The 14,111-nt window shown below is 39.9% G+C and overlaps 1 protein-coding gene across 3 annotated transcripts in view; it reads right to left on the reverse strand.

Moving 5' to 3' along the window:
- LOC144591940 (putative E3 ubiquitin-protein ligase HERC1) overlaps window positions 1-14,111 on the reverse strand; it is a 209,667-nt gene that overhangs the window by 150,091 nt on the left and 45,465 nt on the right. For all 3 annotated transcript variants that reach the window (XM_078395990.1, XM_078395980.1, XM_078395998.1), the window contains exons 8-13: window positions 13,909-14,036; window positions 12,816-12,960; window positions 9,313-9,484; window positions 6,837-6,971; window positions 4,871-5,036; window positions 1,465-1,590 (exon numbers count right to left, since the gene is read on the reverse strand). In XM_078395990.1, coding sequence (XP_078252116.1) covers window positions 1,465-1,590; window positions 4,871-5,036; window positions 6,837-6,971; window positions 9,313-9,484; window positions 12,816-12,960; window positions 13,909-14,036 — 872 coding nt within the window. The remainder of the gene's footprint in view (window positions 1-1,464; window positions 1,591-4,870; window positions 5,037-6,836; window positions 6,972-9,312; window positions 9,485-12,815; window positions 12,961-13,908; window positions 14,037-14,111) is intronic.

Here is a 14,111-nt window from a genome sequence, read left to right on the forward strand (position 1 = left end):
TGATGCCGTTAAACTGATCTCATCCTCCTGTACATGACCCATATCCCTCCATTCCCTGCACTTTCATGTGTTGATGTAAAAGACTCCAAAATACCATTATTAAATCTACTTGCTGAATAGATTAATTGCTTAATAGTTTTGGAGAGGTGGAACAGAAAGTGGGGTTAGATACAATGGTAAAAATTGCCCCATGACTCTCAGCCAGTATCAGTTGTGGGCAAACCTAACCTTCAGCGGAAAGGCCCCCTCTGACCTCATGAAATGCTACTCTCATTGAACCATGGAGTTTTAAAACAGTGAGGCCATTTAGCATATCCACGTGCATGTTTGCTAAAATTTAGATTTTTGTTAAAACATTTTCCCAGCTCTTGGTACACAGGTTTTGAAGGTAATGGCTTTTTGAGTGGTCTTTGGGCACTGATGGTCTCAACAACAGTAAGCTGTTAAAGGTCTCTTACAATTTGGGGGGAATTGATGTGAATGGAGGGACAATACAATGGTATTGGTGTAAATGGATGGTTGATGCTCGGCATGGACTGTGCCATGGTGGTGCAGCAGTAGAGTTGCTGCCTTACAATAGGCAATAGACAATAGACAATAGGTGCAGGAGTAGGTCATTCGGCCCTTCGAGCCAGCACCACCATTCAATGTGATCATGGCTGATCATTCTCAATCAGTACCCCGTTCCTGCCTTCTCCCCATACCCCCTGACTCCGCTATCCTTAAGAGCTCTATCTAGAGATCCAGGTTCGATCCTGGCTACGGGTGCTGTCTGTACGGAGTTTGTACTTTCTACGCGTGACCGGCGTAGGTTTTCACAGAGATATTCGGTTTCCTCCCACACTCCAAAGAAGTGAATGTTTGTAGGTTAATTGGATTAAATGTGAAATTGTCCCTAGTGGGTGTAGGGTAGTGTTAATGTGCGGGGATCGCTGGTCGGTGCGGACTCTGTGGGCTGAAGGGCCTGTTTCCGTGTTGTATCTCTAAACTAAACTAACGTACATGTACAAGTCATGACAGCTTCATGAACAAGGACAGTTTCACCAACAGATGTCACTGGCAATTCTGTACAGAACAGCTGGCCAGAGGGAAGCAAATATATCTCATTGCAGTGTTAAACCTAATGCATCTGCAACTTGATTAATTCATGTGCATTATTTTACTGCTTCTTAATGCAATAATTGCATCCTGTTTACTGCCAAACATATGCATAACACTGAAGAAAATTACATAGGATGAAAGTGGAAAAATGGAAGGAAGGAATTAAAATGGTTTTATGGATTGTTCTAATTTTAGCTGAACAAGTCCAACAGTAATCCACTAAACCTGTTCCTAAATTATACAATAGAAAATTTTGCAAACCAAACAGAATCAAATACAAAATTGCAGTGCATGCATATTTTGTCAATATTAGTATTTGCCAAGTCATATATGTTATGAGCATTTAATGATGACAATTCTTACTTGTCCTTTTGATAAACTTGCCCATCTTTCAGGACCTTGAGGTAGCAGATTATGTAACAGTTCAGTACGTTCCCTGAGTGGAGGTAACAGTAAAGATGCACCAACTGAAAGTGTTTCATTAACAGCCTGTGTGTCATAAATAGAGTTTTTAATTAATATAATTTAATTAATAACCACAAACTACAATCTGTGAAATATAATCATGCTAGTGGCATCAGATAACAAACAAATCAATTCATACATCAGTTTAAAAAAAAAGAATTTAATGCAAAATAGTAATGTTCATTTTTCATCTAATTAAATGCAGGATCATAATCCATGTCTCCAGATGTCCAGTGCTACCATCTATTTTTCATTCTTTATTTGCATCATTTGTTTTTCTAATATTTAGTCACCAAACCTTAATGCTAGAATTATGGCCAGATCAAAAATATTACAGAGGTTCAATATTTCTGTTCTGTCTAAAACACTTTGTTTTTATTTTGGATTTCCAGCATCAGCAGTTGTTTATTTTTCCAGTTCAAAGTAATTACAAAGTGCTGGCAATACTCAGATTAGACAGCATTTGCAAAGAAGGGTCTCGACGTGAAACGTCACCCATTCCTTCTCTCCAGAGATGCTGCCTGTCCCGGTGAGTTACTACAGCTTTTTGTGTCTATCTTCAGTTTAAACCAGCATCTGCAGTTCCTTCCTACACGTTTGCAAAGAGAACATTTAAAAAAATATTACTGGTGGACAGTAATATATTCACAGTGGACAGCTCCGACATAATCTCGAAAAGCTGGTTATCTGAAACTATTGAATACAATATTATGTCCCGAAGGCAGTAAAGTGCCCAACTTGGGAAATGAAATGCTATTTCTTAAGCTTACAATGTGCTACTTGGAAGAATGAGTTGCAACAGACAGGTCAAAACGGTAGAGGGCTAGAAAGTTAAAGTAATCAATAGGTGATAGATCTGAATGATCCACTCAGAGTAAATGGAGGTGTTCTTCAAAACTGGCATCTTCATATCCTCCCTTGCTGAGCTGCAAGAACTGGCTGGGTAACTTAGTACATGAGGAGTTTAAAAAAAAAAGAAAACTAACAGAATGTTAGTCTTTATCGTTAAAACAACTGAATACAATAGCAGGGCAGTTATGATAGAGCATTGACAAGACCATATCTGGATGATTGGGTGGACAGAGTAGGCATGAACTGATTGATATTTAGAAGAGTGAGAGAGAGGACATGATTAAAACATTCATGATCCTGAAGAATCTTCAGCAGCTAACATGGAGAGATTTTTTCTTCTTATGGGAGAATTTAGGACGCAGGCATACCATTTAGAAATGAGAAGTCCTTTTATGACCAATTATGTGCATTTGTGCATACCATTTAGAAATGAGAAGTCCTTTTATGACCAATTATGTTTCTTTCAGAACATTTGACGTCTTTACAACTCTCTTCAGACTGATAAATATTGTTAAGGCAGAAGTGGATAGAATTGACGTTGCAATAGGATCAGTTGCTAATTTATTAAATCCTGGAGCACGCTTAGGGGTCCAAGCAGTTTACATCAAGTTTTCATTTTGACGCATTTACCTTTACCATACCTCAGAACATTACCTGCCCTTAAAGTCTGAGGCAAACCATTTGAATTAGTCCTTGCCACCTGTTCAATAGTTAAAACTTTCACTAACAGGAAAATGCACCTTGCAATGCTTTTTAGAAAGTGTACTAAAATGAAGAGCTAATCTCCACACTCAAGTTTTAAAATACAAACCAATCTTCCTACCCCAAAGTCAATCTATTACTTGAATCATGGTTTAAAGCAGCACAGTGGTGCAGCCATTGCTTTGCTGCCTTACAGCAGGTTTGATCCTGACTACGGGCACTTGTCTATATGGAGTTTATATGTTCTCCCCGTGTCCTGTGTGGGTTTTCCCCGGGAATTTCCGATTTCCTCCCATACTTCAAAGACGTACAGATTTATAGGTTAATTGGCTTGGCATAAATGCAAATTATCCCTAGTGTGTGTAGTATAGCTTTAGTCTGTGGGGATCGCTGGTTGGCATGGACTCAGTGGGCCGAAGGGCCTGTTTCCATGCTGTATCTCTAAACTAAACGCATGACAATTACCTTGGCACTCAATGTTATTTCAGTTATACACCGATGAGCCAAAACATTATGACCACCGACAGGTGAAGTGAATAACATTGGTTATCTTGTTACAAAGGCACCTGTCAAGGGGTGGGATATATTAGGCAGTAAGTGAACAGTCAGTTCTTGAAGTTGATGTGTTGGATGCAGGAGAAATGGGCAGGAGTAAAGAACTGAGCGACTTTGACAAGGGCAAAATTGTTATGGCCAGACGATTGGGTCAGAGCATCTATGAAACAACAAGGCTTGTGGGGTGCTCCCGGTGACAAACCACACACCGGCGATAGGGTGTTGGGTGCCCAAGGCTCACCGATGCGCGAGGGCAACGAAGGCTATCCCGTCTGGTCTGAACGGTCTGTAGGAGGACGACAAGCCGGTGGAGGGAGTGTGATGCTCTGGGCAAAGTTCTGCTGGGAAATCTTGGGTCCGGCCATTCAGGTGGACGTCAATTTGACACATGTCGCCTACCTAAACATCGTTGCAGACCAGGTACACCCCTTCATGGCAATGGTATTCCCTGACGGCAGTGTCCTCTTTCAGCAGGATAATGCGCCCTGCCACACTGCACACAATGTTCGGGAATGGTTTGAGGAGGAACATGATGAAGTGTTCACGGTGTTGCCCTAGGCTCCAAATTCTCCAGATCTCAATCCGATTGAGCATCTGTGGGATGTGCTGGATTGACAGAACCACGACGGCTCCACCTCGCAACTTACAGGACTCGAAGGATCTGCTGCTAATGGTTTGGTGCCAGATACCACAGGACACCTTCAGGAATCTTGTAGAGTCCATGCCTCGGCCAGTCGGCGCTGTTTTGGCGGCACATGGAGGACCAACAGCATATTAGGCAGGTGGTCATAATGTTTTGGCTGATCGGTGTATATGCCATGTGAACATCACTGGCACTGCTAGTATCTAACATTTGTCCTTAATTTAGATTCAATGACTTAAATGGGCCACGAGTCACATGAAGATAAGGACAACAGGTGTCCTTCATCGAGAGATATTTCTACATCAGATGGATTTTTTAACAAGAATTCAATAGTTTTGTGCTTACGGCGAGGCAAACTGACTTAAAAAGAGATATTTATGTAATTACATGAACTTAAATTTACCAGCTGCCGTGGTGAAACTCATGTTTCTGGATCAATGACCCAGAAAAAACTGCTAGTCCATTAAGTTAACTTTAATATCATACGCAATGGGAGAGATAATAATACATAACATCACAGGCAGGTAAACATTGTGTAACATTTCTATTTACCTCTTCAATGGAACTTGGGACATCCGAATCTATTAATCGAAAAAGCAAGTTCCTTAGTGGTCTACCTTGTTGGCCAAGGACAGTAGCACCTGTTCCTCCAGTTTGAGCCAGGGAAAGATGAGTAGAAAGCAACTTCAAACAAAGAAATACAAAGTGGTGATGTTCCCTAAAAGATAGAGCGCAAAACTATTAGTGTAAGAAAATAACTGCAGATGCTGGTACAAATCGAAGGTATTTATTCACAAAATGCTGGAGTAACTCAGCAGGTCAGGCAGCATCCGAGGAGAGAAGGAATGGGCGATGTTTCGGGTCGAGACCCTTCTTCAGACTGGCCGGAAGAAGGGTCTCGACCCAAAACGTCGCCCATTCCTTCTCTCCTGAGATGCTGCCTGACCTGCTGAGTTACTCCAGCATTTTGTGAATAAAAACTATTAATGTGATCTATATGGTTCTGAATCTGAGATTTTGAAACAATAAATTTGGTGTTCATCAATCCACATCCTACTTTCAACAAAGTAGGAAAAAACTTTGGCCTAACAGGTTTCTTGTACAAGGTAATGCCATTCAATGGATTGGCTTGAACTAGTCCTGTCCATGAACAGACTTAAAAAGCTCTTTCAACAGCTAGCAAAACCATAAACGTCACAGGTTTTCACAGTTACCCAGACTGTTAAGGACTTGATTGCTTCCATTTCAAAAACATAAACAAATTATTAAAAGGCAAATAACAATTAACATGTTTGGTACTTAAAAGTAAATAGAAAAACATTTAACAAAATTAAAGAAATTAATCACTTAATCACTTCCCTCCATTCAGATAAATGGTTTGTTGTTCCTGAACCAGTGCAGGAATAAGACCATTTATTTGACCCGAGAGATATGGCTGTGAGGCTAATCCTACATCAGCTCGAGTAAGCAGATTTGGGGAATTTAAGCAAGTTCGTGAGTTGGTGCGGAAATTCACACAAAAGGTAAAGAAAGATTATTTGGAACAATGGGGCGCAGCTGGTAGAGCTGCTCACAGTGGTGCAGCTGGTAGAGCCGCTCCCTCAGTGCCAGAGACCATCGTTCGATTCTGGCCTTGTGTGCTGTGTGGAGTTTGCACAGTCTTCCCGTGACCGTGCGGGTTTCCGCCAGGTGTTCCGATTTCCTCCCACAATGTAAAGATGTGTGGGTTTGCAGGTTAATTGTACTCTATAAATTGCCCCTAGTGTGCAAGGAGTGGATGAAAACTGGGATGACATACAAGTGTCAATGGAGGATCAATGGTCAATGAGGATTCGGTGAGCCATAAGGCCTGTTTCCATGCTGTATCTTTCAATCAAATCAATTCAATAACCAAAGGGTGATTTTAAAAAAAAGTCATGAAGCAATGCAGGATGAAAGGGCACCATATCTGAGGAAGGATGTGGTGGCCCTCGAGAGAGCGAGAGAGAGAGAGCCCAGGGGAGGTTTATAAGAATAATCCCAGGAATGTGTGGGTTAACATGAGCATTTGACAGCACTGGGCCTGTACTCGCTGGAGTTTAAAAAGAATGATGGGGGACCTCTTTGAAACATACCCAATAGTGAAAGACTTGGACTAGAGGTCATACCCTCAGAATTAAAGGACGTTTCTTTAGGAAGGAGATGAGATGGAATTTCTTTAGTCAGAGGGAGGTGAATCTGTGGAATTTTATGCCACAGAAGGCTGTGGAGGCCGTCAATGGATATTTTTAAAACAGAGATATTTAGATTAGTACAGGTGTCAGGGGCTATGGGAAGAAGGCAAGAGAATGGGGTTAGGAGGGAGAGATAGGTCAGCCATGATTGAATGGCAGAGTAGACTAGATGGACCGAATGGCCTAATTCTGCTCCTATTACTTATGACCTTATGATAAAGAAAATATCTTTATGACAATGCATCCAAGACTCATCCCGGATTAATTACTAGTATAAATAAATAGCAACATTATTTAGAATTTACCTTTGAGAGGAGAAAGGTTGTGGAGGTACCTCATTGTTAATGCCATCACAGTACCTATCCAAAAATGTTTGCAAGTAACTGAAAGTGCTATCTTCCAGATCAACGCAGAAAGGTCTGTGCCAGGCTACCAGTTGTCTAAAACAAAAGATATACTGTTACGCTGTAAAAAAAATATACACTTTTCTTTTTGGCAGTTGTTCAAACTCAAATAAATTTGGGACAGCAATTTGCAAATTCTACTGACTTCTACCTCATGATCTCACTAAATGTTCACTAGGCATTGCTAATTTACTACAAATTTATCTATTAGTGTGGTTGCCCCCCTTCCCATTACTAAACTTTCAACATCATTAGAAATTGTTCATTTAGCAACCTCTGCGAGGCTTTGCATGTTTGTGGAATTAAATCCATTCATTAAAAAGTAAATACCGATTAAATCAATTACTCAAATTCTTAAAGTGACACAAAGTGTTGGAGGGAGTAACTCAATGGGTTAGGCAGCATCTCTGGAGAACATGGGTAGGTGACGTCTCGGATCATGACTATTCTTCAGACTCAAAACCTTATACTTCTTAGGCAGTCCCTGGGATCAATGATGATTTGCTTCCACTTCAGTTTGTTGGGTTCTGAGATGGTTGTTGAAACCAATGTTGGAATTACAGACTCTTCCACAGGTAGGGCAGGAGAAGGCAATCAGATGCGTAGTTTGTGAGATGGTCCTTTCCTTTCGCTGGGTCTCTGTGGGCTCCAAATGTCCGACCTTGAGATTTTCAAGACCATTTTAAATGCTCCTTTTTTCGTTTTGAGCAGTGATGGGCTCGATTCCTTGGAGTGAGTTTGGATGTTTCACGTTTTCCCAGGAGGAACATCCTTGAATCTTTTTTTTAAATTGCCTGTTTAAATTGCAATCGCTTCTCATGACAGAGCCTGGCATGTAGTGTCTCCTTGAAGGTCTGGTGTTAGGCATGCAAATGTTGCGAACTGCCCAATATAACTAACTGAATACATTGAATAGCCTCAATAGTGGAGGCATATCCTGCTTGTGATCTGGAACTATGCTGATTTATTGCTGGAAAATTTAAATGAGTTGGATTTGACTAGTAAGGTTTAGCTAAGAATGGTGGCTAGAGACAAAACTAGGAATAGACAGAATAGGAATAAGAATAGAAAGAGTAATACATTCCTACTTTCAATATCTGCAACATTATCAAGTGGTCTAGATAAGAGGCATAGAAGCTTTACATTGAATCTGTTAAAATTAATGCTGGATGTCAAGGACATGGCACATATCAGTCACCTTATTATATGCACAAGAAGAACATGGAAATAAACAGAACACATCTTTGTGTAATACTTGCTACTTGTTATATAATAATCGCCATCATTAGCTTTTCAAATTGCGATTAACTCTTTTAATCATAATATGCAACTCATACATGAGCACTAACTAGGGTGCAAAAGGCATTCAAAACAAAGTAGCATTCAACAACAAGTAATAGGGTGTAATGAGGTACCAGAGAATTATCTTCTGTAAAAAACCTCACCACATGTTTAATACATGTGTGCTATTGAATGAGAGAGTCTGTCAACACTTTTATAATTCAAGCATGCAAACGGCAGGGTGGACGGGGAAGGGTAGGAAAAGTGAGACAATTGAAAATTTTAAAAGTTTATCATCAGCAAAAATGCAGGAGGATAGAACACAGGTTGTGATCCTAGATAGAAGATGGTGGCTTAGCCAAGAAATTGAGGCCAGTTCAGTTCTGTCACTAATTACTCACAATCAAGGTCAGCTTAATAAAAAAGCTGGTTACAAACACAATAATGATGTGCGTAGGAGTGAGCGCATGCAAATTAGAGCTGTGATTCCTACATTACAACTAACTATAGTTTTGAGGCAACCTGAAAGGGAAGTGATTATGATTATCTCCTCTTCTATTGTAAGCAGAGGGAGAACTGATGGCATCTTTGCCGAGACAAGTTAGTGGACATCCTTAACTAATCCTCATCCATAAGCATGATTAGTTAGCAGATATTGGATGTTGCAATATAATGGGGACATAAGAAATGCATCACATGTATGAGTGCCCAAGACCACATCCAGAATGTATGGAACACTTACTAGATTAACCAGAAACACAAATCAGGTATAGATAAATGAAACTGTGTCTCACCCGGACTATAATGTTACAAGTTTCAATTATAATATGAACAATTTTGCTCTGATATTATAATGGTCATACCACTTGTCCATGTTGAATGATGTGCATTCACTTTTATTAAGATAGGTCAGAAATAGGGTTTGTTAAAAACTCAACAACTATGGTACATTATAAATGTTGACCTTCTGTTTATTTAATATTTAACTGTATAAATTCAAGATAGAAATTCAAAGCATGTTTTTTAAATTTCAAAGAACTAAGTTCAGTTAATTTATTATTTTATAGCACGTATAACTGTAAAGTTACCTCATTACCTATCAGTAGGAGCAGCTGTCCAGGAAAGGCTGTGAGAAGTTCCTGCAGTGATTTGTTGTATAGGCATTCCCTCCAAACCAATTACTTTCTTCGGTTTAGCAATTGGGGTTGATGTATGCCCCTGTCCACATTGACCCATTGCGTTATTACCCCAAGCATACACTTCATTGTCTATTAGGATCAGAAACATAAATTCTTATTACACATTTCAAATACCACAAGGTGGTTAAGTTAAGCAATGGCTGCCTCGTCAACAGTCTGTCTGTCCCTTCCTTCTTTGTTGTTTTTTTTAGTGCGTGTTAAATGTATGTTTTAGAGTTCTTTAGTTTGTTTTATGTGGGTGGTGGGGGGGTTGGGGGAAACTTTTTTTAATCTCTTACCTCGATGGAGATGTGATTTTTTTCCATATCATATCTCCGTCGGCACTGCGGCCTAACATCGAGGAGCTGGAGACCAACTTCGGGAGTTCCAACCGCGGAAGCCTGCGGACTTACCATCGTGGAGCGGGCAATCCCTGTCAGGGATCAACCTCGGAGCTCCAACTGTGGGAGCCTGCGGACTTAACATCGTGGAGCTCGCAGTCCCTGGTTAGACTGACTTTGGGAGCTCCAAGCTGCAGGAGCTTCGACTGCCCCGACGCGAGGGCTTCGATCGCCACGACGCGGGGGCTTCGATCGCCACGACGCGGGGGCTTCGATCGCCACGACGCGGGGGCTTCGATCGCCACGACGCGGGGGCTTCGATCGCCACGACGCGGGGGCTTCGATCGCCACGACGCGGGGGCTTCGATCGCCACGACGCGGGGGCTTCGATCGCCACGACGCGGGGGCTTCGATCGCCACGACGCGGGGGCTTCGATCGCCACGACGCGGGGGCTTCGATCGCCACGACGCGGGGGCTTCGATCGCCACGACGCGGGGGCTTCGATCGCCACGACGCGGGGGCTTCGATCACCCCGACTGCGGATGGTTCGACTGCCCCGACCGTGGGAGAATAAAGAGGGTAGAGGATCAGACTTTATTGCCTTCCATCACAGTGAGGAATGTAGGGAATCCACTGTGGTGGATGTTTATGTTAACTTTTATGTAGTTGTGTGTCTTGTTACTTTTTTTAACATGGTTGTATGGTAATTCGAATATCAGTGCACCTTAATGGTACACGTGACAATAAAAGACCTTTGAAACCTTTGAATTATATCTGAAAACAAACATGTCATACAATGTAATCGAGTCAGTTAACTGAATTTAATGCCTTAGTCAACTTTTCACCAAATACAAACAAAATTCAAAACCAATACTTTGATACCTGCATTTAGTTTGTTGTGTCTTACTAATCATTCGTACCCTACATGGTGCCAAGCCACCAAGGCACATGTCTAATTGAAAATTCTCAATCTTGAGTTATTATTTTGCCATGGTCTCAATGCTCCCACCAATAAAATCTCAAAAAAACATATGATCAATGTAATCATGCATTCCTTAACTTATTCTACAGATGGCAGCTGTACCTATAGCCTCAAAGGTTCTGTTCTTATACTCAACTATCTAAGATTTCAGTCACTCCCTTTTTATTTATCCCAGTATTGATTACGTTTCTGAAGAACTTAAGCATTTTGCATATTCAAGGTTCTGTACAAAGCATTGTTGATTGACCAATGAAAATTCGGTGCTGACTCGAAGGGCCGAATGGCCTCCTCCTGCACCTATTGTCTATTGTCTAAAATATAACCCAATGATCTGCTGCATGTATTTTCCTTTGCAACATTATTTTTACATATCAAATGACGTTGCTGTTACTGATACTGTTATTTCATATGCTGATCTATCCATACTTTGTGACAGCAATGCTTTCTTAATATTTTTGTATTGCGTGGCTTTTTTTGCTAGGTTGAGTGTGCCTTGGGTTTCAAAACACAATTTTGTATGAAAGAATAAAGATTGGGATTTATAAAATTTACATCAGCAGCCATCATACTGGGTACTATCCTATGGTAATCAGTAATCACAATTTTAAATGCTGTAGTATTTTCTAAAATTTAATTTATGACATTTATTGTCTATTCTCAATTTGGCAGCAATGATTAATGACTTGAACTATTTATGTCTGCATGGAGGTGTACTCACATTGCTTTAATAAGGGAGCTAATAATTTAAACCCAACAGCAATGAGAGTAGAGCAATATATTCTATTGTCCATCTGAAGAAGGGTCGCAAACTGAAAAGCCAACCATCCACGTTTCCAGAGATGCTGCCTGACCCGCTGAGTTGTTCCAGCACTTTGTGCCTTTTTTTGTTGTTGTAAACCAGCAATTCCTTGTGGCTCCAACATATCTACAAGCCAGCAAAGCGCATCATATGGGCATGGAAGGGAACTTTGAAGCATTGGGTTTCAATTGAGTGTTACTCCCAAGGCACGCTGCAATTCTTCATCTTGAAGGTGATGCAACCAACGTTCTGGCAGGGTGAATGATGAAGATGATCGTCTGGATGATGATTGAACATGTTACTTTGTTATCGATTATGTCTAGCTTCACGTGTATTGTCAGAGTTGTACTTATCCATACAAGTGGAATTTTTTTCCACAAGAATCCTCCTGAGGACACCCTTAGCTCTTGGGGTTGTTCTCCATTTTTAATCATAAGACTATTCCGAGTTAAAGGTAAAAGAAATAACTGGAAAAAGATATTGATGAGACATTTCTCCTTGCATCAATTTGGTGCACATAATAAAATAAAAAGGTGATATTTTCAGTTTATTTACAGCTAGGCATGTGGAATAACTAGAAAGTGTCTACGATGTGAACATAGCAAGGGTTAAAAAAAAGAAAAATAACTTTAATATGACTTGCAAGATCTAAATTTATATTTAGTGATTACAAGTCATACTAAAAGGTTTAGATCAAAATCAACAATTACCTTCATTAAATAATCTCTAAACAGGAATTTTCCATAACTAGAGTTATACCCTCAGACTTGAAGTCAAATTGTGCGGTACTGCATTGCAAATAAACTAATAAAGTCTGGAAAAACAAAATGCAAGAGCTTTTCTTTGGTTGCAGTCATTACCTATATCCTGAATATCGAATTAAATAGAAAATGCAAATGAGAACTTTTTGATTGACTCTACCAGTCCATGCTAATTTTCAAATGACATACGGTTAATTGTCCTAATTCTGTGTTCCCAACCTATTCTTATAGGCCTCTAACCACCTTCTTGAAACACTCAATTAGCCCATTTGTAAATGTCCTATTCTTGCGGTCACCAAGGCACATTGGTTGGCCTGACTCTATTACTTGCATTCCAGTAATACATTACAGAAGCTCAAAAAATATTTTCAGTTCCCGTGAGCTTCCAGTTATATTAGCACTCATGTTGCTATTAGTCATCAGGTTTAATGTTGGATCTAAAACTCATTTTTAAGATGAAATATCAAATCACATTCAATCATTGGAGGATATTCTCTCCAGAATTACAGAATGCTTTTAATATTATGTGCAACTTACCATGAGTTAGTGCTAGACAATGGCTATCTCCACAAGAAATATCAATGATTTTGGTTGAATTCAGCTCCTCAACTAGTCGTGGTCTAAGAGCTGTTGTTTCTGAAGAACCAGTTCCTAAACAAGAGCCACTGCCCCAAGCAAACACCTGGAGAGAAAATATAATTTGGGATAGAATGAATCTACTATTTTACAGACCATGACTTTTGGGTCTTGACAATCCACATAATTTCCTACATTCTGAAGTTTAGTGTTTACTTGCTTTGTACCTTTTCACCATTGCAGTTACAACACATCAAAAGTGTGTGCAGCCAATAGAGGTCAAGCGGAATTATAAAAATAGTTGCAGTATAATTTATCAAAACAAAATGGAGTGACAAAGGGGAGCAGAGGAAGTCAGAGAGAGGAACCAAAGGGGCAGGGAAGCTTGGTTACACAAATATTGTGACAAGCCTTAAAGCAGTTTCACTACGATCAAAGTTCTTGTGCAGATTTCAAAATTCCAACTTCAAAAGAAACTATTGCAAATTGCCATTACAATATTGTGGAATTGCAAAAAAGTTAACTTTCTGAACACCTGTACAGAAGTGTACAATTGAAACCATAGCAACCATCTCTCATTTGTCTGCAAGTAGGAGCTGTATTCAAATTCTAGTTTACAAATAGAATAAAAATATGGAAATGTATGTCCCAGTTACTTTATCATACAAAATTAAAATCTGGAGAAATCATATACATTCTAGCTTATTTATTCATTTTAAAGATTTAAAGATATTAAAGATTTTCAATTTCTTATCATGTAATCATGATTACCACTTACATAAATGCGGGCAGGTGGGACTAGTGTAGCTGGGACATGTTGGCTAGTGTGGGCAAATTGGGCTGAAAGGCCTGTTTTCACGCTATCACTCTATAACTCTATAAATGGCACATTTTTATAATCTACACAAATTTCTGTATAAACATTTTCTTTTCCATTTTGTAGGCTTTGATTCTGACTGTGATTTTCCATGGATTTTGCATACATTTTAGAATCAGAATATACATAAACCCTTGGACTCAATTATCCCTTATCCATATCTGAATTCCATCTTACCTGCCCAGCAGAAGTCAATGCAAGTGAAGACTGGCTTCCGGCACAAACCTTCCTAATATACAGTCCTTGGAAGCCTTCAATTACCTTTGGCCGGTACACTCGGTTAGTGTCTCCATGACCAAGCTTACCTATAACCAATGGAAGGACGTATCTTTATCACAACTTTAGCGTTATTTTTGTTAAATAGAAATCAATTTATATAC

The sequence above is a fragment of the Rhinoraja longicauda genome, chromosome 1, assembly GCF_053455715.1.
Source record: "Rhinoraja longicauda isolate Sanriku21f chromosome 1, sRhiLon1.1, whole genome shotgun sequence".
NCBI classification, from domain to species: domain Eukaryota; kingdom Metazoa; phylum Chordata; class Chondrichthyes; order Rajiformes; family Arhynchobatidae; genus Rhinoraja; species Rhinoraja longicauda.